At 45.0% G+C, this 24,833-nt stretch overlaps 1 protein-coding gene across 1 annotated transcript; it reads right to left on the bottom strand.

The window, feature by feature from the left end:
- Window positions 1–7,173: 7,173 nt before the first annotated feature.
- Window positions 7,174–12,586, bottom strand: klhl26 (kelch-like family member 26; the record flags this gene model as incomplete). Its single annotated transcript, XM_084164083.1, has 3 exons — window positions 7,174–8,755; window positions 9,290–9,472; window positions 12,537–12,586. The coding sequence occupies 3 exons, from the start codon at window positions 12,584–12,586 to the stop codon at window positions 7,174–7,176; spliced, it is 1,815 nt and encodes a 604-aa protein (XP_084020209.1).
- Window positions 12,587–24,833: the final 12,247 nt, after the last annotated feature.

Raw genomic sequence — 24,833 nt, 5'->3', positions numbered from 1 at the left:
GATATAGATACTTTTATACCTGTTTCCTCCAGCACCTTCACAAGGTCCTTTGCTGTTGTTCTGGGATTGATTTGCACTTTTCGCACCAAAGTACGTTCATCTCTAGGAGACAGAACGCGTCTCATTCCTGAGCGGTATGACGGCTGCGTGGTTCCATGGTGTTTATACTTGCGTTCTATTGTTTGTACAGATGAACGTGGTACCTTCAGGCGTTTGGAAATTGCTCCCAAGGATGAACCAGACTTGTGGAGGTCTACAATGATGTCAATTAGCCGATCAGAAGCTTCTAAAGCTGAGGTCTTGGCTGATTTCATTTGATTTTCCAATGATGTCAAGCAAAGAGGCACTGAGTTTGAAGCTAGGCCTTGAAATACATCCACAGGTACTCTTCCAATTGACTCAAATTATGTCAATTAGCCTATCAGAAGCTTCTAAAGCCATGACATAATTTTCTGGAATTTCCCAAGCTGTTTAAAGGCACAGTCAACTTACTGTATGTAAACTTCTGACCCACTGGAATTGTGATACAGTGAATTATAAGTTAAATAATCTGTCTGTAAACAATTGTTAGAAAAATTACTTGTGTCATGCACAAAGTAGATGTCCTAACCGACTTGCCAAAACTATAGTTTGTTAACAAGAAATTTGTGGAGTGGTTGAAAAACAAGTTTTAATGACTCCAACCTAAGAGTATGTAAACTTCAGACTTCAACTGTACAAAACATTAGAAAAACACTGTTAGAGGCAAACAGGTGACATTTTCAAAACCAAAACATACTTCAATGAGGGCCATGTTGTGCTTCCAAATAAGATTCTGCATTATAAGCTTGTCTCACCACTGTCAACATAGTCTACAAGGAGTAAAAGCCATTAACAATCAGTTGTGCATACAATACTGAGTCTCACAAATAGGCTACTCCTCATAAAACTAACATTTAACCATATGCACTGTACTAAAGGAAGAAGTACACGGGACAAGAATCACATATCCTCACTGCTTGTGTGCTGTGCTTGTTCTTTCCATAAGGAGGTCCCCCTTACATGAATTTCAGCCCCTTGCCTTTAGCTCTTTGGGCTTCACAGTTCTGGCAGGACTGTATAGGTGAAAGCAGTAGGCCTATGTCTATTTGAAGGCTAGGTGAAGGCATCACCCTATTTCTCACACCTATGCAGTCCTATTGTGTAGGAGTTATGAGAATGGGGTGACACAAATGTAACTTGGCCTTCGACTCTGACCACTTGACCAGTACCCTCCCACCCCCACTTGTTCATCACAACTAAACACTGCAACAGTTGGACGAGACAAAATCACTTCATTCTGATCTACAGTATTGATTATACATAGTATAACATTTGAGAGAAAATGCAGGAAGCCTACAGAATTCCTACATAAGGAGCACTAACAACGGATGTTCTCATGCACTAACACAGGAGTTAAAAAACAATTTAGCTGCCATAAGAGACAGTTTGGAATACGTGTTTCATAAGATAGCTTGTAGTATATCCACACCTGCTCCATTAACTCCAGACATCGTCTCATACAATTCAAGATATTACACAGATTACACTATTCCAAAACTAAGCTGCATAGGATATTTCCTGATACCTCCCCTATGTGTGATAAATTACACTTCTCCACTGCTTTGCCCTATGCTCTAACTTGCATGGTTATTGGTGTGGAATTTTGGAGACTTTAAATGACCCAGACCTGCTTCGGATCATCCTGGGAGTGTCAGAAACCCTTAACAGATTAACCAACCACCCCAAAAAACAACTAATCTCTTACAGTCTCATTTCGGCAAAAAATTTATCTTGTTGTTTTGGAAAAGGAAGGAAGTTCCCTCTACCAAATTATGGCTCAGCGATTTGGCAAACACTCTACACTTAGAAAGAATTCGATATATTCTGAGCAATAAATTGATGGATGATGAAGGGGGGGTTGATGGAGGGATGGAATGGGGAGTGACATCTGCCCTTCTCTTTCTGTTTACCTGTCCTTGTTCTGTATATCTTATTTTGTATTATTTGTTTTTTACCTACAGTTGAAGTCGGAAGTTTACATACACTTAGGTTGGAGTCATTAAAACTCGTTTTTCAACCACTCCACAAATTTCATGTTAACAAACTATAGTTTTAGCAAGTCGGTTAGGACATCTACTTTGTGCATGACACAAGTAATTTTTCCAACAATTGTTTACAGACAGATTATTTCACTTATAATTCACTGTATCATAATTCCAGTGGGTCAGAAGTTTACATACACTAAGTTGACTGTGTCTTTAAACAGCTTGGACAATTCCAGAAAATGATGTCATGGCTTTAGAAGCTTCTGATAGGCTAATTGACATCATTTGAGTCAATTGGAAGAGTACCTGTGGATGTATTTCAAGGCCTAGCTTCAAACTCAGTGCCTCTTTGCTTGACATCATCGGAAAATCAAAAGAAATCAGCCAAGACCTCAGATTTTTTTAGGGGACCTCCACAAGTCTGGTTCATCCTTGGGAGTAATTTCCAAACGCCTGAAGGTACCACGTTAATCTGTACAAACAATAGTACGCAAGTTTAACACCATGGGACCACGCAGCTGTCATACCGCTCAGGAAGGAGATTAACGTACTTTGGTGCAAAAAGTGCAAATCAATCCCAGAACAACAGCAAATGACCTTGTGAAGATGCTGGAGGAAACAGGTACAAAAGTATCTATATCCACAGTAAAACAAGTCCTATATCGACATAATCTGAAAGGCCACTCAGCAAGGAAGAAGCCACTGCTCCAAAACCGCCATATAAAAGCTAGACTACGGTTTGCAACTGCATATGGGGACAAAGATCTTACTTTTTGGAGAAATGTCCTCTGTGGTCTTATGAAACAAAAATAGAACTGTTTGGCCATAATGACCATTGTTATGTTTGGAGGAAAAACGGGGCGGCTTGCAAGTCGAAGAACACCATCCCAACCGTGAAGCACGGGGGTGGCAGCATCATGCTTTGGGGGTGCTTTGCTGCAGGAGAGACTGTTGCACTTCACAAAATAGATGGCATCATGAGGAAGGACAATTATGTGGATATATTGAAGCAACATCTCAAGATATCAGTCAGGAAGTTAAAGCTTGGTCGCAAATGAGTCATCCAAATGGACAATGACCCCATGCATACTTCCAAAGTTGTGGCAAAATGGCTTAAGGACAACAAAGTCAAGGTATTGGAGTGGCCATCACAAAGCCCTGACCTCAATCCTATAGAAAAGTTGTGGGCAGAACTGAAAAAGCGTGTGCGAGCAAGGAGGCCTACAAACCTGACTTAGTTACACCAGCTCTGTCAGGAAGAATGGGCCAAAATTCACCCAACTTATTGTGGGAAGCTTTTGGAAGGCTACCCAAAACGTTTGACCCAAGTTAAACAATTTAAAGGCAATGCTACCAAATACTAATTGAGTGTATGTAAACTTCTGACCCACTGGGAATGTGATGAAATAAATAAAAGCTTAAATAAATCATTCTCTCTACTATTATTCTGACATTTCACATTCTTAAAATAAAGTGGTGATCCTAACTGACCTAAGACAGGGAATTTTTACTAGGATTAAATGTCAGGAAGTGTGAAAAACTGAGTTTAAATGTATTTGGCTGAGGTGTATGTAAACTTATGACTTCAACTGTGTAACTCTGGGTGTTTTTGTATCTGTCTGCTCTTTTATGTTTATATACACCATTCGTGCGTGTGTTCAATAAAACATATTTGAGCGGAATACGTGTTTCATTATGACGGCTGTGTCTAAAAGTCTCCAATCCTTTGAACAGCCTAATTACACTTAAATAGAGCACATCACCTTGCACAGTAAAAGCAGATGTTCTGAAATTAACATAAAACATTAGGATACTGAAAAAATACATTTATCTTCTTCAGTCTTTTGTCCTCTAAAGCCTTGTTCACACTGCAGGCCTTAATGCTCAAATCATTTTTGTTTTTTAAGTCCGTTTTGGAATACTGACTGTCCAAATAGCAAGTTACAAGTGACCAAAATCGGATTTGTGTGCGTTCAGCAGACATTTGCTGACAAGGCTACGCTAGTTGTCATAGTAACGACGGGCGTGTGCGTAGTGGTATAGGCTGATTGGTGGGGGTGCTCGTGCTTCCTATCACTCACGCCTCGATCACACCGACAGCGTCATTGCGTTTTGGTACACCAGAAGTACATTCATATCCAATGGAACGTTGCGTTTGCCTTGCAGCATTGCGTTGCAGAGGCAGTTGCAGTGCGTTCTGTGTGGTGCATACTTTGGATTTATCTAACATATGCATCAAATTGTATGCGTAGATGGCTTGACATAAATTGTAGCAGAAGGTGAATGTTGAACTTTTGTTGCACACATATCCAGATGATGAGGTGTACCATTTTGTAGGTGTGATCGAGGCATCAGAAGTTATGTAGCAAGCTAAGGTGACAACAATGCCTGCCATGGATGTTTCCTAGTTGCTTTGAATGTTCAAAATCATAGTGTAAGAACACTTTTAAAGCCTCAAAGGATAAGAGGATCCAACAATCCAACAAGCATTTTTTGGCTAGCCACAGCAGTCAATTAGCTTGCTAGGTAGCTGTTTAGCTTTCTAGCACATTCACTAATTTGTTTATAAACAATTAACAAGCTAATTAGATACCACATGTTCTTGTCAAACTGTCAACAGAATAGCTAGCAAGCAACAAGATATGCCAAATAGCAGTCTAAAAACCACTTGAGGGCAAATAAATCAGATTTGACACAAGTCGCATGGCCAGGAATAAGATTTCTATCTGAAATGTGGCTTGAAATATCCGATTCCATGTGCTTTTTGGCTGTTCAGACTGCAGGAAAAATAACAGATTCTAATCGGATATGCAAGAAAATTGGATTTGAGTCACTTCAAACTGCCAATGTGAACAAGGCTTAAGGGTCCCATGCAGTCAAATCTGTCGTTTTTTTTATGGTTAAACCTTACAAAATTATTATTTAAATAAATTTACCCAGCCAATTAATCCAAACATGCTTCCTTGATGCATGGCACAAATGTACAAATGTATCCTGCAAATCTGTTAATAGGTTTTTGATTGTGGGTAGTGCTTGAAGTATTTTTTTAAACACCCAAAACTACATTGAAATGTCAATAATTATCTATTGAAAAGCAAGTCTGTCCTGGAGAGCTAACACTTAATTTTCCATTAAAAGGCCACTTATAAATGTACACTAGCTCTGGCCTTCACACAATTTCAAACACAGCTCATTATGATGCAGCACATGGACCTCAACCATAGGATGGAAGATGAAGTAATACACTGTAGCCTATATTATAGCAAAATCTTAACAGATCTTAACAGATGAAACATTATGGAGTCTTAAAGGAGGCCTAGGTAAGGCCAAAATGTCACAAATATTCCAACTTCAATTCATTATTTCTCAATTATGCTTTAAGATAAAAATATCAGTACCTTCAGAAAGTATTCATACCCCTTGACTTATTCCACATTTTGTTGTGTTACTGCCTGTTTTAAAAATGGATTAAATATATTTTTCTCTCCCACCCATCTACACACGATACTCCATAATTACAAAAAATTTTTTTTGCATTTTTGGGACATTTATTGAAAATGAAATACAGAAATATAAAATTTACTTAAGTATTCAAACCCCTGAGTCAATACATGTTATAATCACCTTTGGTAGTGATTACAGCTGTAAGTCTTTCTAGGTAAGTCTCTTAAGAGCTTTGCACACCTGGATTGTAAAACATTCGCACATTATTATTTTGAAAATTCTTCAAGCTGTGAAGTTGGTTGTTGATCATTGCTAGAAAGCCATCTTCAAGTCTTGCCATATATATTCAAGTCGATTTAAGTCAAAACTGTAACTAGGCCACTCAGGAACATTCAATATTGTCTTGGTAAGCAACTACATTGTATATTTTGCCTTGTGTTTTAGGTTATTGTCCTGCTGAAAGGTGAATTTGTCTCCCAGTGTCTGTTGAAAAGCAGACTGAACCAAATTTTCCTCTAGATTTTTGCCTGTGCTTAGCTCTATTCCGTTTATTTTTATCCTAAAAAACTCCCTAGTCCTTGCTGATGACAAGCATACCCATAGCATGATGCAGCCACCACCATACCTGAAAATACTCAGTGATGTGTTGTGTTGGATTTGCCCCAAACATAACGCTTTGTATTCAGGACATAAAGTAAATTACTTTGCCAATTCTTTTGCAGTTTTACTTTAGTGCCTTATTACAAACAGGATGCATGTTTTGGAATATTTTTATTCTGTACAGACTTCCTTCTTTTCACTCTGTCATTTAGGTTAGTATTATGGAGTAACTACAATGTTGTTGATCCATCCTCAGTTTTCTCCATTAAACTCTGTAACTGTTTTAAAGTCACCATTGGCCTCATGGTGAAATCCCTGAGCGGTTTCCTTCCTCTCCAGAAACGGAGTTAGGAAGGACGCCTGTATCTTTGTAGTGACTGGGTGTATTGATACACCATCCAAAGTGTAATTAATAACTTCACCATGCTCAAAGGGATATTCAATGTCTGCTTTTTTTTAAACCAATCTACCAATAGGTGCCCTTCTTTGCGAGGCATTGGAAAACCTCCCTGGTATTTGTGGTTGAATCTCTGTTTGAAATTCACTGCTCGACGGAGGGACCTTACAGATAATTGTATGTGTGGGGTACAGAGATGAGGTAATCATTCAAAAATCATGATAAACACTATCATCGCACACAGAGTGAGTCCATGCAACTTATTATGTGACTTGTTAAGCAAATTTACTACAGAATTTATTTAGGCTTGCCATAACAAAGGCGTTGAATACTTATTGACTCAAGACATTTCAGATTTTCATTAATTTGTAAAAATTTCTAAAAACATAATTCCACTTTGACATTATGGGGTATTGTGTGTAGGCCAGTGACACAAAATCCTAATTTAATCCATTTAAAATTCAGGCTGTAACACAACAAGTTGCGGAAAAAGTCAAGGTGTGTGTCTACTTTCTGAAGGCACTGTATATGTCATCACTCCTTCCTTCAAAGGACCCTTCTATGGATTTTGAAAATCCCCAAAATCATGGTCTTTTTTGTTTGTTTTCAGTTTCGTGAGGAATCACCCATGGAATCAAATTGTCACAGCCACTTTGGATGGAGGGATTACCGTTGCGTGGTGGTTTGTGGAAGTATGATCGGCGTACACGCAATTCCTGCAAAAGACTCAGGGAAGTGCAAATCCCTCTCCCACTCATCAGTCTCTGTGTTGTACACTTGCACGATGCTTGTGACATTGTTTAGATGCCAATTGTACCCTCCAACGATATAGATATTTTTATCCAACAAGCAGCAGCCTGCCTCAGATTGCCCTGCTCGCATGGGGCTAACAGTGGTCCACTGGTCATTCTCGGGGATATAATACTCAACCGCCAGGACGTCAAAGCAGCGATCCACGTGGTCCATGCGACCGCCCAGGCAGTAAACACGATCTTTGGCGCTGATCATAGCATGAAGCACTCTGGGCTCGTTCATGGGCGATTTGAAGTCCCATTGGTCAGATGTGGGATCATAACAGTGCAGGGTTTTCTTATCGTCCACCGAGACACCGTAACCCCCTGAGATGTAGAGCTTGTCGCCACAGGGAGTTCCTGCATGGCCCCAGATTCTGCGTTTCAGTGGTTCTACGTATGTCCACTCGTTTTTCTTGGGACAGTAGCACTCTACTGACGACAGACTTCCAGATCGGTTGCGCCCCCCAGTGGCGTAGAGTTGTCCTTGAAGAACGTTGAGCTGGAACTGAATGCGCCCCTCCTGCATCGGCTGGATGCGCAGCCATTGGCTCAGGTGCGGGTCATAGCGGAAGCAGATGTCCACCGCCCCTTCGCCGCTGCGGTACTGCAGGTGCTGCCCGCCGACTACGTACACAAAGTTGTCTAGTACCGATACACAGGCGTGGCTGGAACCGGTCTCCGTCTCCGTTAGTTCCTTGAACTGACGCGCTGCAATGTCTGGAAGATAGAACACCTTACTGCTCACAGTGCGATCATTGTCGGTGTAGGGTGTCCCACCAAAGGTAATGAGCGAAACCACTTCAGAGCGGATCAGGGTGCGTGGGGACTGCATCGCGTGCTGACGAAAGGGGAGGATCTGGAAGTTGAAGGCCTCCAGGAGGTACTGCCTGCACAGCACGTCCTCTACCATGATGTCCACCGTCTGCACGCTGTCCACCAGCTCCGAGGAGCGCATCAGGGGGAATCGCACGTGGCAAAGCACTTTGTTGGCTCCGGCCCGGCGGGCCTCGTCGTGCTGCAGCCAGCGGATGGCAGCGTGGAACAGGTCGATCTCGCTGCAGTTCTTCAGCTTGTTGCTCTGCAGGAAGAAGACCAGGCGCTCCATGGGAATGTGCAGGAAGTCCTCCTCCTCAGCGATCTGCAGGAAGTGGCGGAAGGTAAAGGCGTCCACAGACTCCTTGAGGGAGGACAGGTTGAAGGTGGTGGCCATCTGGCCGATGTTCAGGCAGGTCTCTACGCTCATGGCCGACTTGAGGAACTCCTCACAGAGCTCCACGACTGGGACCATCTGGAGAAAGACAGCTGCTCCCAGTACATCCTGAATGCAGTCCAGGTCAAGTGTGACGTCTGCGCTGTAGGCAAAGTCAATGATGTGTTTCAGGCCGCGGGCAGACAAGCCCTTCAGCTCAATGGTGTCTTTGTTTGACTCCCTCATGCCTCCGGTGAACATGGCTCTGCAAGGCAAGTGAGAAATTCATTTAAATAACTGTCTTTATGTTAAACTTGTTTTATTGATTTCCCCCCATTCTAAACAACATATTAATCTGAGGTAAATTAGACACTGAACAACTACCCTACTTGTCATGCAACATCAGGACAAGAACATCAGATTATTCATTGAAACATATTCACATTGCACATTGTACACCTGTAATGCAATTATATCCCTCCCTATCAGTTCCAAATACTGTACCAATTCCTCTTATTTTCTCTCTACCATGCCTCTCGTCTGACTCAGGTTTTGATGAATCAATTATTTCACACCAAAGCCAAATTCACCAACACAATCACACTCTTCCCTTCACCTCTACATCTGTATTATGATTTGATTTGATTTGTACGTCTCTTTACCTGGGTCTCGCTTTACCGGTCAGTGTATCACTATAGTCAGAGAATACATCCAGTGTCCAGTTCTCTCAAATCAGTGCAGGTGAAAGGAAAGGAGACGAGGAGCAGAAGCCATTTTGGAGACATAGCGTCAGTCTCACCTGAAGTAGTCACTGCAGGAGGCCAGCACTGCCTTGTGAACCTGGAAGCGCTCCTCATTGATGGCCAGCACCACATCCAGGAGCTGCCCCTGGGCTCGCAGGACCGACAAGCCCTGCAGGAGAGTGGCGCTATGGCTTGGGGCTGAGAACGTGCAACGCAGGGTGCTATTCTGGTTAGCCATACTGGAAGAGAAAAGGCCTATCACTGTCAGTTTATCAGAATAGGGTATTTTAAAAAGTATTTCTACTTATCTTCTGCCAATTAAGCTTCTAGGATGCTTGTCAGAGTTTACTGATCCTGTTGTAGCATCAGTGACAGTGCTGAGCTCTTGCTCTCCTGCACTTTGTCCATCCGTTTTCCCAGCAACTGCATCATCACCCTCATCCCAACTCCCTTTTCTTTTAAATTATTCAGCTGCTACATTGGCATAAATGCATTATTTTGTATTCAAAACACAAAGTCTGTGTTAATGATTATATATATATATCCCTTTAACACTAGAGAATATCTTTAATTGTTCACCACTTTCAGGACAATTTAATCTCACTAGATATTGAGTGAGGATATTATTTTGTCAATGGATAAAAGTGGTATAGGCTGCCTATCTATGATACCTGGGGGGAAATTATAACTGTAAATCACAATTTATGTTGAGACATTATATTTTGTTAAATAGAATGAAGTTGCCTACATATTTATCCAATATATAGCCTACATGTGGGAAGTGTTGTGTCAATTATTGTGGCGACTTACAATATGACTGACTGTGCATGTTTAGTGTTGCCACTGGTAACTGGCAGAAGGCTAGTCAGTTTTATGTTTCAAGTTGATCAATTAAACATAATGAAATCAAATAATTATGACTGCTTGGCTGTTTTGAGACAAATACTTGATTGGGTTTGGTTGAAAAGTGTTATTTTTGTGTGTTTTTTGTAAAGAAAAATCAAACGGACAACTAGCTATAGGCTACATTATCATCAATAAGTGGCGGATCAAACTTTGTAAGCCATAACATTTTTCATTTGATGCTGAAGAAATAGGGACTATGCAATGTGTTGCGCTGCTGCACCTGCTAGAGGAAACTTGCGTATCCGGATCCACGAGGGGGTCAGTAAACATCTGCCCCCTCAGTTTTAGTTGTATGTCCCTATATAAAAATAGCTATAAAGTTCATATGATAGAGTGACAGGTTGGCGCAAAAAAAATCGGTATCTCCGCTGCGCTGCGTCAGCACAATGGGCAGAGCGCACCGCGGAGTGTGTAGGGGGGCTATGGAAAGCCACTGGGGCAGTTAGGTATGACTCCTTTAGGTTTCCATAAAAAGTGGGAAAAACGCGTCTCATCTCTGTGGTAGGCTAAGTGAATAACGTGATACGCCTCTGCTTGTAATATTTGATTTACAAGGGCGGGGTCAAGTTTACCAGTCGGGCCCTGGTGAAGATGCCGTGCAGGAGGCCTGTCTGTCTCCTTCCTGCTCCTCTGCTGTCTGCCCTATGATGGGGTGTATGAGGTTTTCATCCCGACATTGACTGACACTGATTATGCCCGAGCTCTTTCCGTAACCTGGAGAGGAGAGGGTGTGCTCTGACCCTTTCCCCGGGCTTGGAGAGAAAATGACTGCACCGCAAAATGTTCTTAGGTGTGGCATGGAAGTCTGGAGACAACCCCAGTGGGAGGTCTGGAGACAACCCCAGTGTCCACTGTGCATCGTTCTGGAGAGAATTCTCCCTTACCTGCTTCAACAAAGGCCCATGCGGGGAAGTTTGTGCTCCTGCATCGCCAAAAGGTTAGTCGACAGCTGAAGGTTAGATTTCAGTTGAAGAGAAAAATAATGACCACTGCTACATCCTGACAATGTTTATGAGGTTACTGCTTATGTGTGAGGAACGTGTCTCGAGCATAATTTAAAATGTCGAGACCAGAATAAGAGGAGGGGTGTGTGGCGAAGATGCGCTATAGGCACGTCTCTCTCCACTATTGCGCACTGACTCCCGCCAATTCGTGCACACTATTTGTTTCAATGTGTCAATTGTTTGACAGTGTTTATCAATGCCCCATGAAATATATATTAATCAGTGAAGTTACTGTTAATCCAAACATATTCCCCCATTCATTTAGAATGTTTGGTTACAGAAATGTGTGTAATTCATTAAATATAGCCTAATAGGCCTATACATTCATACCATTTTCATTCTCCAAGTGGAAACGTTGTTTGGAGAGCTCACAAACTGCGCAACACTTGTGATACATAACTTTTGGTTTATTTAATTGCATTTACCAGTTAACTGTCAATTTCTTTCATTGTCTTTGTTTGGAGAGCATGTGTCCGGTTTCTCCGTCATGTTTAACGTTGTGTGAATGCGCGCACTTTAGCGTGCGTATATATACCTGGCCTGCGCGCCAATAATAGTTCACTTGTGGGTAATTCAAGGGGAGGCTGTATCTGAGCCTGGTATACCACACCTGTGCTTTATTGGTTAAGACAGGTGTTGCCTGATGAGAGGCTTTTTCTTTTGAATGCTGACATTTGTAAGTCAGAACTTTGTATATATATTTGTAAATATCACCGTCACCTTTGAAACACCAGCGCTGTCTAAATAAACCCAACACTCATTTGCACCTCTACCTGCCTGCCTGCTGAATCTTTGTCCTTACGACTGCTAGAAGGCCTATTTTATGCTGATACAGCTCAGCGGATATAGGCTACAGATTTCGCGCCAACCCGTCACTTCAAAAGCACTCAATGATCTCGGAGTCTCTGCATTTGAACTTTATGTTTATTGTGGTATAACTTGATGTAAGCACAATTCAATATAATTCCAATACAAGAACCCACCAAAAATGTAGCCCCTTGCCGATTTCAACTGCCCCCTTAAATCCCTTTATCCTGGCGCGGGGTCTGTAACTATGAATGTAACAATGTTACGACAGAATTCCAAACTGGTAGCCTAACATTGTTTCTTACTCACACCTTATCATTGGCAATATTTAACCTACAATGTAGCCTACCATGGATACAATGTACAATGAATGAATCAATCTGCAACGATATGACAATTCATGCAAAAAGGGCCAGTATCCTCGGGAATTTCCTTAAAATTCACCCGAATGTCCTCTCGCCCAATGTTTCACATTTATAAAATGTTTAATTCCATGTAGGCCTATCACATGCACATTTATCTCTGGCTGCCTTTTGGTCTACATACAGTCTTTCCATATTGATTTCACCACTAGTGTCATCCTCACCTGTTCTGCGGACGATTTGAGGCGAAATCCCCACCATCAGACTCCGCCATCTTCTAATGTAGCAGTAGGTCAAAAGCATAACAAAATAAACGCATCAAGCCTATCGATAAGCCAACTATTCAACAAATGATGTTGCTTTCCCCCGTGCTAAAAGATGGTTATCTCTGCACCAGATGTAAATGTTCTGTTTTGTTGGGACCTCCGTTTTTCGGGATTGCGCTGAGCGCACGCGATACAGTGTACTTTTGTGGATGCAAGGACGTCTCTGTCTAGGAAAACCACTGCACAGATAAGGAGCAGAAGTGTGACCAGCAGCTAGACGGATTCCACAATGATTTGTATTTTGCCTGTACATTTCATAATATACACTACCGGTGAAAAGTTTTAGAACACCTGCTCATTCAAGGGTTTTTCTTTATTTAGGCTATTTTCTACATTGTAGAATAAGAGTGAAGACATCAAAACTATGAAATAACACATATGGAATCATGTAGTAAACAAAAAAGTGTTAAACAAATCAAAATATATTTTATATTTGAGATTCTTCAAATAGCTACCCTTTGCCTTGATGACAGCTTTGCACACTCTTGGCATTCTCTCAACCAGCTTCATGAGGTAGTCACCTGGAATGCATTTCAATTAACAGGTGTGCCTTCTTAAAAGTTAATTTGTGGAATTTCTTTCCTTCTTAATGCGTTTGAGCCAATCAGTTGTGTTGTGACAAGGTATACAGAAGATAGCCCTATTTGGTAAAAGACCAAGTCCATATTATGGCAAGAACAGCTCAAATAAGCAAAGAGAAACGACAGTCCATCATTACTTTAAGACATGAAGGTCAGTCAATACGGAACATTTCAAGAACTTTGAAAGTTTCTTCAAGTGCAGTCGCAAAAACCATCAAGCGCTATGATGAAACTGGCTCTGCCACAGGAATGGAATACCCAGAGTTACCTCAGCTGCAGAGGATAAATTAATTAGAGTTACCAGCCTCAGAAATTGCAGCCCAAATAAATGCTTCACAGAGTTCAAGTAACAGACACATCTCAACATCAACTGTTCAGAGGAGACTGCATGAATCAGACCTTCATGGTCTAATTGCTGCAAAGAAACCACTACTAAAGGACACCAATAAGAAGAAAAGACTTGCTTGGGCCAAGAAACACAAGCAATGAACATTAGACCGGTGGAAATGTGTCCTTTGGTCTGGAGTCCAAATTCGAGATTTTTGGTTCCAACCGCCGTGTCTTTGTGAGATGCGGTGTGGGTGAACGGATGATCTCTGCATGTGTATTTCCCACCGTGAAGCATGGAGGAGGAGGTGTTATGCTCTGGGGGTGCTTTGCTGGTGACACTGTCTGTGATTTATTTAGAATTCAAGGCACACTTAACCAGCATGGCTACCACAGCATTCTGCAGCGATATGCTGTCCCATCTGGTTTGGGCTTAGTGGGACTATCATTTGTTTTTCAACAGGACAATGACCCAACACACCTCCAGGCTGTGTAAGGGCTATTTTACCAAGAAGGAGAGTGATGGAGTGCTGCATCAGATGACCTGGCCTCCACAATCCCCCGACCTCAACCAAACTGAGATGGTTTGTGATGAGTCAGACCGCAGAGTGAAGGAAAAGCAGCCAACAAGTGCTCAGCATATATGGGAACTCCTTCAAGACTGTTGGAAAAGCATTCCAGGTGAAGCTGGTTGAGAGAATGCCAAGAGTGTGCAAGGCTGTCATCAAGGCAAAGGGTGGCTATAAAAAATATATTTTGATTTGTTTAACACTTTTTAGGTTACTACATGATTCCATATGTGTTATTTCATAGTTTTGATGTCTTCACTATTATTCTACAATGTAGAAAATAGTAAAAATAAATAAAGACCCTTGAATGAGTAGGGGTTCTAAAACTTTTGACTGGTAGTGTATATGTATATTTAAACAGGCTCTTATGTTGTTTTGGACTGCTGTTTAAGGCATTCGTTAAAATTACACTTGGCTATTATTGTTGCATCAATTATTAATGATGTAGCAGTCGGGCTAGCTAGCATGCCAGCTAACCATCATAATGGGTTTGGTTAGCTAGCCAATTGAGCTAGCTAGTGTCGTCAACCAGATTAGCATCTGAATTCGAATTATTTTGAGTGTAATGCAGTTGATTGGTGACAATGGTATGAATTAACATACGCTACCGTTCAAAAGTTTGGGGTCACTTAGAAATGTCCTTGATTTCGAAAGAAAAGCTATTTTTTGTCCATTAAAATAACATCAAATTGATCAGAAATACAGTGTAGACATTGTTAATGTTGTAAATGGCTATTGTAGCTGGAAACGGCTGATTTTCCAACTGAGAAAATCTGGTGGGGGATTATTGGAATGTTGAATAGCTTGTGGAGAGGTTGATGCATCACTTTTCCAACAGTTTTTCTTCACTCCGCCGTCGGACATTTCAGCTAATGTCACGCGACGTGTATGCGGTCAGCGAAGTCAAACACAGGACACAGAGCGGCTGGCAACGTACTTTACTGAACACAGTAAAAACGTACAAAACAACAAACCTCCAAACAGGGAGGAAAACACAAAGACCCGTAACACAAAGCAACTGCCGAAATGACAAAGAACAATCACACACAAAATAACCAGTGAGAGACAGGGGGTAATATAGGGAATACAATCCAACATAATGGGAAACAGATGTAAACAATAAAGACCAAACAAGACAAACACCAAAACATCGATCGGCAGCAGCTAGTACTCCGGGGACGACGAACGCCGAAGCCTGCCCGAGCAAGGAGGAGGAGCAGCCTCGGCTGAATCCGTGACAGTACCCCCCCCTTGACGCGCGGCTCCAGCCGTGCGCCGACCCTGGCCTCGGGGACGGCCAGGAGGACGCGGAGCAGGGCGAGTCGGATGACTCCGGTGGAAATCCCTCAACAGGGAGGGATCTAAGATGTCCCTCCTAGGGACCCAGCACCGTTCCTCCAGACCGTACCCCTCCCACTCCACGAGATACTGCAGACCCCCCATCGAATCCACGATGGAACGGACTGAGAATGGCGGAGCCCCCTCGATGTCTAGTGGGGGCGGAGGAGCCTCTCGTATCTCATTCTCCTGGAGTGGACCAGCTACCACCGGCCTGAGGAGAGACACATGGAACGAGGGGTTAATGCGGTAATTAATGGGCAGTTGTAACCTATAACATACCTTGTTCAATCTCCTCAGGAATTTAAATGGCCCCACAAACCGCCGACCCAGCTTCCGGCAGGGCAGGCGAAGGGGCAGGTTTCGGGTCGAGAGCCAGACCCGATCTCCTGGTGCATACACCGGAGCCTCACTGCGGTGGCGGTCGGTGCTCGCCTTTTGCCGCCTGATAGCCCGCTGCAGATGGACATGCGCGGCGTTCCATTTTTCCTCAGAGCGCCGAAACCACTCATCCACCGCAGGGGCTTCGATCTGGCTCTGATGCCAGGGTGCCAGGACCGGCTGATAACCCAGCACACACTGAAAAGGCGTAAGATTAGTGGATGAGTGGGGGAGTGAGTTTTGGGCTATCTCTGCCCAGGGGATATACCCCGACCACTCCTACTGCCGGTCCTGGCAATAGGACCTCAGAAACCTACCCACATCCTGGTTTACTCTCTCCACCTGCCCATTACTCTCAGGGTGAAAACCCGAGGTAAGGCTAATCGAGACCCCCAGATGTTCCATAAACGCCCTCCAGACTCTAGAGGTGAACTGGGGACCCCGATCAGACACTATATCCTCAGGCACCCCGTAGTGCCTGAAGACGTGAGTAAACAGGGCGTCGGCCGTTTGTAGGGCTGTAGGGAGACCTGGCATAGGAATGAGACGGCAGGCCTTAGAAAACCGATCCACAACGACCAAGATCGTGGTGTTCCCCTGGGAGGGGGGAAGGTCAGTGACAAAATCCACCAATAGGTGAGACCACGGCCGTTGTGGAACGGGTAGGGGTTGTAACTTCCCTCTGGGCAGGTGTCTAGGCGCCTTACACTGGGCGCACACCGAGCAGGAAGAAACATAAACCCTCACGTCCCTAGCTAAGGTGGGCCACCAGTACTTCCCACTAAGGCAGTGCACTGTCCGACCAATACCAGGATGACCAGAGGAGGGTGACGTGTGAGCCCAATATATCAGTCGATCACGGACCTCGAGCGGCACGTACTTCCATCCCTCTGGACACTGTGGGGGAGTAGGGTCGGCACGTAACGCCCGCTCGATGTCCGCATCGACCTCCCACACTACCGGTGCCACCAGACAAGACTCCGGAAGTATGGGAGTGGGCTCAATGGACCTCTCCTCTGTGTCATATCGTCGGGACAGGGCGTCTGCCTTAGCATTCTGTGACCCTGGTCTATAAGTGAGCTTAAATACAAATCGGGTAAGAAACATGGCCCACCTAGCCTGACGAGGGTTCAGTCTCCTCGCTGCCCGGATGTATTCCAGGTTACGATGGTCAGTCAGAATGAGAAAAGGGTGTTTAGCCCCCTCAAGCCAATGCCTCCACACCTTCAGGGCTTGAACCACCGCTAGCAGCTCCCTGTCCCCCACGTCATAATTGCGCTCCGCCGGACTGAGCTTCTTAGAATAGAAAGCACAGGGGTGGAGTTTTGGAGGCTTGCCCGAGCGCTGAGACAGTATAGCACCGATCCCCGCCTCGGACGCATCCACCTCAACTTGGAACGCCAAAGAGGGATCCGGATGTGCCAGCACCGGAGCCGAAGTGAAGTCCTTCAGATGTCTAAACGCCCTGTCCGCCTCAGCCGACCACTGCAAACGCACCGGGCCCCCCCTTAGCAGGGAGGTGATGGGAGCTGCTACCTGTCCAAAGCCCCGGATAAATCTCCGGTAGTAATTGGCAAAACCCAAAAACCGCTGCACCTCCTTCACCGTGGTGGGAGTCTGCCAATTACACACGGCTGAAACGTGGTCAATCTCCATCTCCACCCCTGACGCGGACAACCGATGTCCCAGGAAGGAGATGGACTCCTGGAAGAACAGACATTTCTCCGCCTTCACATACAGGTCATGCTCTAACTGTCTACCAAGCACCCGACGCACCAGGGACACATGCTCGGCTCGTGTAGCAGAGTATATTAGAATGTCATCAATATACACACCCTGTCCATGCAAATCCCGGAAAATCTCGTCCACAAACGATTGGAAGACTGAAGGAGCATTCGTTAAACCGTATGGCATGACGAGGTACTCATAGTGACCCGAGGTGGTACTGAATGCTGTCTTCCACTCATCTCCCTCCCTAATGCACACCAGGTTGTACGCGCTCCTGAGATCAAATTTTGTGAAGAATCACGCCCCGTGTAATTACTCCGTCATACTAGCAATCAGAGGGAGAGGATAGCTGTATTTGATTGTAATCTCATTGAGAACACGGTAATCAATGCACGGGCGTAAACCCCCATCCTTCTTCTTCACAAAAAAGAAACTCGAGGACGCAGGGGAAGTGGACGGCCGTATGTAGCCCTGTCTCAGAGATTCGGTGACGTATGTCTCCATAGCCGCCGTCTCCTCCTGAGACAGAGGATACACATGACTACGAGGAAGCGCAGTGCCTACCTGGAGGTCTATCGCACAATCCCCCTGTCGATGAGGTGGTAATTGAGTCGCCTTCTTTTTACAGAAGGCGAGTGCCAAATCGGCATACTCAGGAGGAATGTGCATGGTGGGAATTTGGTTCGGACTTTCCACCGTCGTTGCCCCTACGGAAACACCTACACACCGCCCGACACATTGATCAGACCATCCCTTGAGAGCCCTCTGTTGCCATGAAATGTTGGGGTCATGAGATGTTAACCAGGGAAGCCCCAACACCACGGGAAACGCAGGAGAGTCAATCAAATACAACCGTATAATCTCCTCATGGCCCTCCTGCGTCTTCATCTTAAGTGGCGCTGTGACCTATCTAATCAATCCTGACCCCAAAGGGTGGCTATCTAGGGCATGGATGGGGAAGGGCACATCAACTGGTACAATAGGAATCCCTAACTTATACGTGAAACGGCGATCGATAAAATTCCCAGCTGTGCCTGAATCTACTAGCGTCTTATGCTGGGAGTGAGGAGAAACCTCGGGAAACACCACTTTAATACACATATGTACAACAGAGAGCTCTGGGTGAGTTGGGTGCTTACTCACCTGGAATGACTCATCAGTGCGCTGCCTACTGCCTCGATTCCTATGAGACCCTCCCCAGCACCGACCCGCAGTGTGTCCTCTGCGGCCACAGTTGGTGCAGGGGACGGCCTCTCTCCTGGTCTCTCTCCTAGTCTCCCTAGCACCAGCACCCCCGAGCTCCATTGGGCTCGGCTCGGAAGTGCTGGGGGATGGAATGGACGGCCCCGACTCCGGACGTCCGCGGGTAGCCAACAGCGTATCTAGGCGAATCGACATGTCCACCAGCTGATCGAAGCTTAGGTTGGTGTCCCTGCAGGCCAATTCCCAACGCACGTCCTCCCTCAGGCTGCACCTGTAGTGGTCGATGAGGGCCCTCTCATTCCGCATTGGCAGCCAGAGTCCGGAAGTCCAGGGCGAACTCCTGCGCGCTCCTCTTCCCCTGTCTGAGGTGGAACAGACGCTCACCCGCCGCCTTCCCCTCTGGGGGATGATCGAACACCGCCCTGAAGCGGCGGGTGAACTCCGCATAGTTGACTGTAGCGGCGTCTATTCCCCCCCACTCGGCGTTGGCCCACTCCAGCGCCTTGCCGGACAGACAGGAGATGAGGGCGGACACGCTCTCGTATCCCGAGGGCACCGGGTGGACGGTTGCCAGGTAGAGTTCCACTTGGAGCAGGAAACCCTGACACCCGGCCGCGGTGCCATCATAAGCCCTCGGGAGCGAGAGCCGAATCCCACTGGACTCCGGAGGTGAAGCGATGGGTATAGCTGATAGTGGTGGTATCGTCGGAGGAGGTGTGGGCAAACCTCCTCTTTCCCATCGCTCCAAGGTGTTCATCACCCCTTCCATGGCGGTGCCGAGAGCCTGGATCATGGCCGCTTGTTGTGTTACGCGCTCCTCCATTGATCCAGCTGGCACCGCCGCTCCTGCTGACTCCATGTCTTGGTGTGTGATTCTGTCACGCGACGTGTATGCGGTCAGCGAAGTCAAACGCAGGACACAGAGCGGCTGGCAACGTACTTTACTGAACACAGTAAAAATGTACAAAACAACAAACCTCCAAACAGGGAGGAAAACACAAAGACCCGTAACACAAAGCAACTGCCGAAATGACAAAGAACAATCACACACAAAAGAACCAATGAGAGACAGGGGGTAATATAAGGAATACAATCCAACATAATGGGAAACAGGTGTAAACAATAAAGACCAAACAAGACAAACACCGAAACGTCGATCGGCAGCAGCTAGTACTCTGGGGACGACGAACGCCGAAGCCTGCCTGAGCAAGGAGGAGGAGCAGCCTCGGCTGAATCCGTGACAGCTGAGGTCACGTTAGCTAGCTTAATTGCTCGATAGCCAAACTTAGTTTCTACCAAATTGAGTTTTTTAACAGTAGCTTGTCAAGTGATTGTTTGGTCGACATTTAGAAAGTTTGCATAAAAAATAGATGCAACAATTGCCTGCTAGGGTGCGTTTCCATTTAACTATCTTGTGTCAATAAAAACAGCTGGACGCCACACCCCAAAAAAATATAACTAGTTGAATTCAAATGTACTGGTTGAAGTGTTTCCATTACCCATTTAGGCAAATTGCGCATTAATAAATTGGCGACAGCCTTTATTCCTTAGTCCCACCTATCTGTTTCAGGTAGCCCGCGAAAGCCAGCATAGATAGAATGCACACTCATGTGCCAACGTATCGCCACGGTCTGTACCATGATGAAACTTGCCAGCCAACCATAAAAGCAAGGTGAATCAATTCAGGCATTCTTGAAAGTCAGGACAATCCTTGTCCTGCACATAAACATTATTTTTATACTTGACGTAGGCATTAAGAATTAATTGTGGAGTGGAGCAGTGGCATCACACGTGGCAATGATTTTTTTTCAACATTGATCCTTGTAAGGATCCAACGGCGAGCGAGTAAACTACCGCTCCCATCAATCCTATTAGCCAATCTTCAATCATTGGAAAATAAATTGGATGACCTAAGATTACGGTTATCCTACCAACGGGACATTAAAAACTGTAATATCTTATGTTTCACCGAGTCGTGGCTGAACGACGACATGGATAACATACAGCTAGCGGGCTATACGCTACATCGGCAGGATAGAATGGCTGACTCCGGTAAGACAAGGGGTGGCGGTCTTTGTATATTTGTAAACAACAGCTGGTGCACAAAATCAAATACTAAGGAAGTCTTGAGGTTTTGCTCGCCTGAGGTAGAGTATCTTATGATAAGCTGTAGACCACACTATTTACCAAGAGAGTTTTCATCTATATTTTTCATAGCTGTCTATTTACCACCAAAAACCAATGCTGACATTAAGATTGCACTGAATGAGCTGTATAAGGCCATAAGTCAACAGGAAAACGCTCATCCAGAGGCAGCGCTCCTAGTGGCCGGGGACTTTAATGCAGGGAAACTTAAATCCTTTCTACCTAATTTCTACCAGCATGTTAAATGTGCAACCAGAGGAAGAAAAACTCTAGACCACCTTTACTCCACACACAGAGACGCATACAAAGCTCTCCCTCGTCCTCCATTTGGCAAATCTGACCATAACTCTATCCTCCTGATTCCTGCTTATAAGCAAAAACTAAAGCAGGAAGCACCAGTGACTCGGTTAATAAAAAAGTGGTCAGATGACGCAGATGCTAAGCTACAGGACTGTTTTGCTAGCACAGACTGGAACATGTTCCGGGATTCTTCAGATAGCATTGAGGAGTACACCACATCAGTCACTGGCTTCATCAATAAGTGCATCGATGATGTCGTCCCCACAGTGACCGTACGTACATACCCCAACCAGAAGACATGGATTACAGGAAACATCCATACTGAGCTAAAGGGTAGAGCTGCCGCTTTCAAGGAGCGGGACTCTAACCCGGACGCTTATAAGAAATCCCGCTATGCCCTCCGACGAACCATCAAACAGGCAAAGAGTCAATACAGGACTAAGACTGAATCGTACTACACCGGCTCTGACGCTCGTCGGATGTGGCAGGGCTTGAAAACTATTACAGACTACAAAGGGAAGCACAGCCGCGAGCTTCCCAGTGACACAAGCCTACCAGACGAGCTAAACCACTTCTATGCTCTCTTCGAGGCAAGCAAAACTGAAGCATGCATGAGAGCACCAGCTGTTCCGGATGACTATGTGATCACACTCTCCGTAGCCGATGTGAGTAAGACTTTTAAGCAGGTCAACATTCACAAGGCCGCAGGGCCAGACTGATTACCAGGACGTGTACTCCGAGCATGTGCTGACCAACTGGCAAGTGTCTTCACTGACATTTTCAACATGTCCCTGATTGAGTCTGTAATACCAACATGTTTCAAGCAGACCACCATAGTCCCCGTGCCCAAGGACACTAAGATAACCTGCCTAAATGACTACCGACCCGTAGCACTGACGTCTGTAGCCATGAAGTGCTTTGAAAGGCTGGTCATGGCTCACATCAACACCATTATCCCAGAAACCCTAGACCCACTCCAATTTGCATACCGCCCCAACAGATCCACAGATGATTGCACTCCACACTGCCCTTTCCCACCTGGACAAGATGTACACCTACGTGAGAATGCTATTCATTGACTACAGCTCAGCATTCAACACCATATTACCCTCAAAGCTCATCACTAAGCTAAGGATCCTGGGACTAAACACCTCCCTCTGCAACTAGATCCTGGACTTCCTGACGGGCCGACCCCCAGGTGGTAAGGGTAGGTAACAACACATCTGCCACACTGATCCTCAACACGGGGGCCCCTCAGGGGTGCGTGCTCAGTCCCCTCCTGTACTCCCTGTTCACCCATGACTGCATGGCCAGGCACGACTCCAACACCATCATTAAGTTTGCCGACGACACAACAGTGGTAGGCCTGATCACCGACAGCGATGAGACAGCCTATAGGGAGGAGGTCAGAGACCTGGCCGTGTGGTGCCAGGATAACAACCTCTCCCTCAACGTGACCAAGACAAAGGAGATGATTGTGGACTACAGGAAAAAAAGAGGACTGAGCATGCCCCCATTCTCATCGACGGGGCTGTAGTGGAACAGGTTGAGAGCTTCAAGTTCCTTGGTGTCCACATCACCAACGAACTATCATGGTCCAAACTCACCAAGACAGTCGTGAAGAGGGCACAACAAAGCCTATTCCCCCTCAGGAGACTGAAAAGATTCGGCATGGGTCCTCAGATCCTCAAAAAATTCTACAGCTGCACCATCGAGAGCATCCTGACTGGTTGCATCACCGCCTGGTATGGCAACTGCTTGGCCTCCGACCGCAAGGCACTACAGAGGGTAGTGCGTACGGCCCAGTACATCACTGGGGCCAAGCTTCCTGCCATCCAGGACCTCTATACCAGGCGGTGTCAGAGGAAGGCCCTCAAAATTGTCAAAGACTCCAGCCACCCTAGTCATAGACTGTTCTCTCTGCTACCGCACGGCAAGCGGTACCGGAGTGCCAAGTCTAGGTCCAAAAGACTTCTCAACAGCTTCTACCCCCAAGCCATAAGACTCCTGAACAGCTAATCATGGCTACCCGGACTATTTGCACTGCCCCCCCACCCCATCTTTTTACGCTGCTGCTACTCTGTTAATTATTTATGCATAGTCACTTTAACTCTACCCACATGTACATATTACTTCAACTACCTCAACTAGCCGGTGCCCCCGCACATTGACTCTGCACCGGTACCCCCCTGTATATATAGCCTCCCTACTGTTATTTTATTTTTCTTCTGCTCTTTTTTTCTCAACACTTTTTTGTTGTTGTGTTATTTTACTTTTTTTATTACAAATAAATGCACTGTTGGTTAAGGGCTGTAAGTAAGCATTTCACTGTAATGTCTGCACCTGTTGTATTCGGCGCATGTGGCCAATACAATTTGATTTGATTTGATTTGATTTGAATAAACTTGGGTCAATGGAAACCTGCCTGGTGACTGTGACTAGACAGTAATCTATACATAGCTAGCTAGCTAGCTGATGATGATAGATAGCTAGCTAAGTTTCTACTTTTATAAACCACCATGTGTAACTTAATCTATTCAGTCATGCAAAGGCTGTCTACACCGGGGCCCGCCGGTGTAACTGCTAAACTGCTTGCTGACTGTACACTGTACTGCATGATTGTAGCGGGTTTACTAACGCGTTAGTTCTAGTAGCTATGTTGACTAGCTATGACGTTAGCTAACATGGTGACAACGATGTGAGCTGTGTGTAGCGTTTAGCAGTTATGATATGAAAATTTGTCTTGGAAAGCTAATGTGTTGTGCACTGAAGTCAACAAGCGAAGGGAAAAGGTGAGAGGAGGAGAGCGCGTAGATGCAAGAAGGAATTATCCAACGATCAAAGGGATCAAGCTGTTTGTATGTGGCTGCTATAAAAGTGAACTGTGTTTGCGTGTGATCAGGGGTGTATTCATTCTACCGATTCTGTTGAAAAACGTTTCTTAAACGGAAGTAAACGGAACAAAACGGGGATAAACATACCCAAATTTGTCCAATAGAAACTCTCGTTCACAATTGTTGGACTAATGATTACACCCTAGATCAGCTGGATGCAGGCAAGATTGTGCAAGGCGGTATTGAATGTGTCAATGTGTGTCACCTTAATTACTCAAATTTCTCTCGACCTGTGCACCTATGTTGTAAACTTTCATTCATAGGCTAGGTTGTAGCAAGTAGCAACCTTATGGTAGGTATAGGGACAATTAGAGTATCATGTAGTAGCCTAAACCAATCAATGTTCTCTCTCGCTCTCGCTCTCTCTGGCTCTTGCTCTCGCTCTCTCTGACTCGCGCTCTCGCTCTCTCTGGCTCTCGCTCTCTCTCTCTCTCTGGTTCTCGCTCTCTCTGGCTCTCTGGCTCTCTCTCTCTCTCGCTCTCTCTGGCTCTCTCTCTGGCTCTCTCTGGCTCTCTCTTGCTCGCTCTCTCGCTCTCAATTCAATTCAATTTCAATTTAAGGGCTTTATTGGCATGGGAAACGTATGTTAACATTGCCAAAGCAAGTGAATTAGAGTGAAATAAACTATAAATATTAACAGTAAACATTACACTCAGAAGTTTCAAAAGATATTTCAAATGTTATATTATGTCTATATACAGTAACAATGTGCAAATAGTTAAAGTACAA

This window comes from Coregonus lavaretus (genome assembly GCF_964263955.1).
Source record: "Coregonus lavaretus genome assembly, chromosome: 6".
NCBI lineage: Eukaryota > Metazoa > Chordata > Actinopteri > Salmoniformes > Salmonidae > Coregonus > Coregonus lavaretus.
Note: the sequence above shows the minus strand (reverse complement) of the source record. Positions and strands in the feature narration are given on the sequence as shown.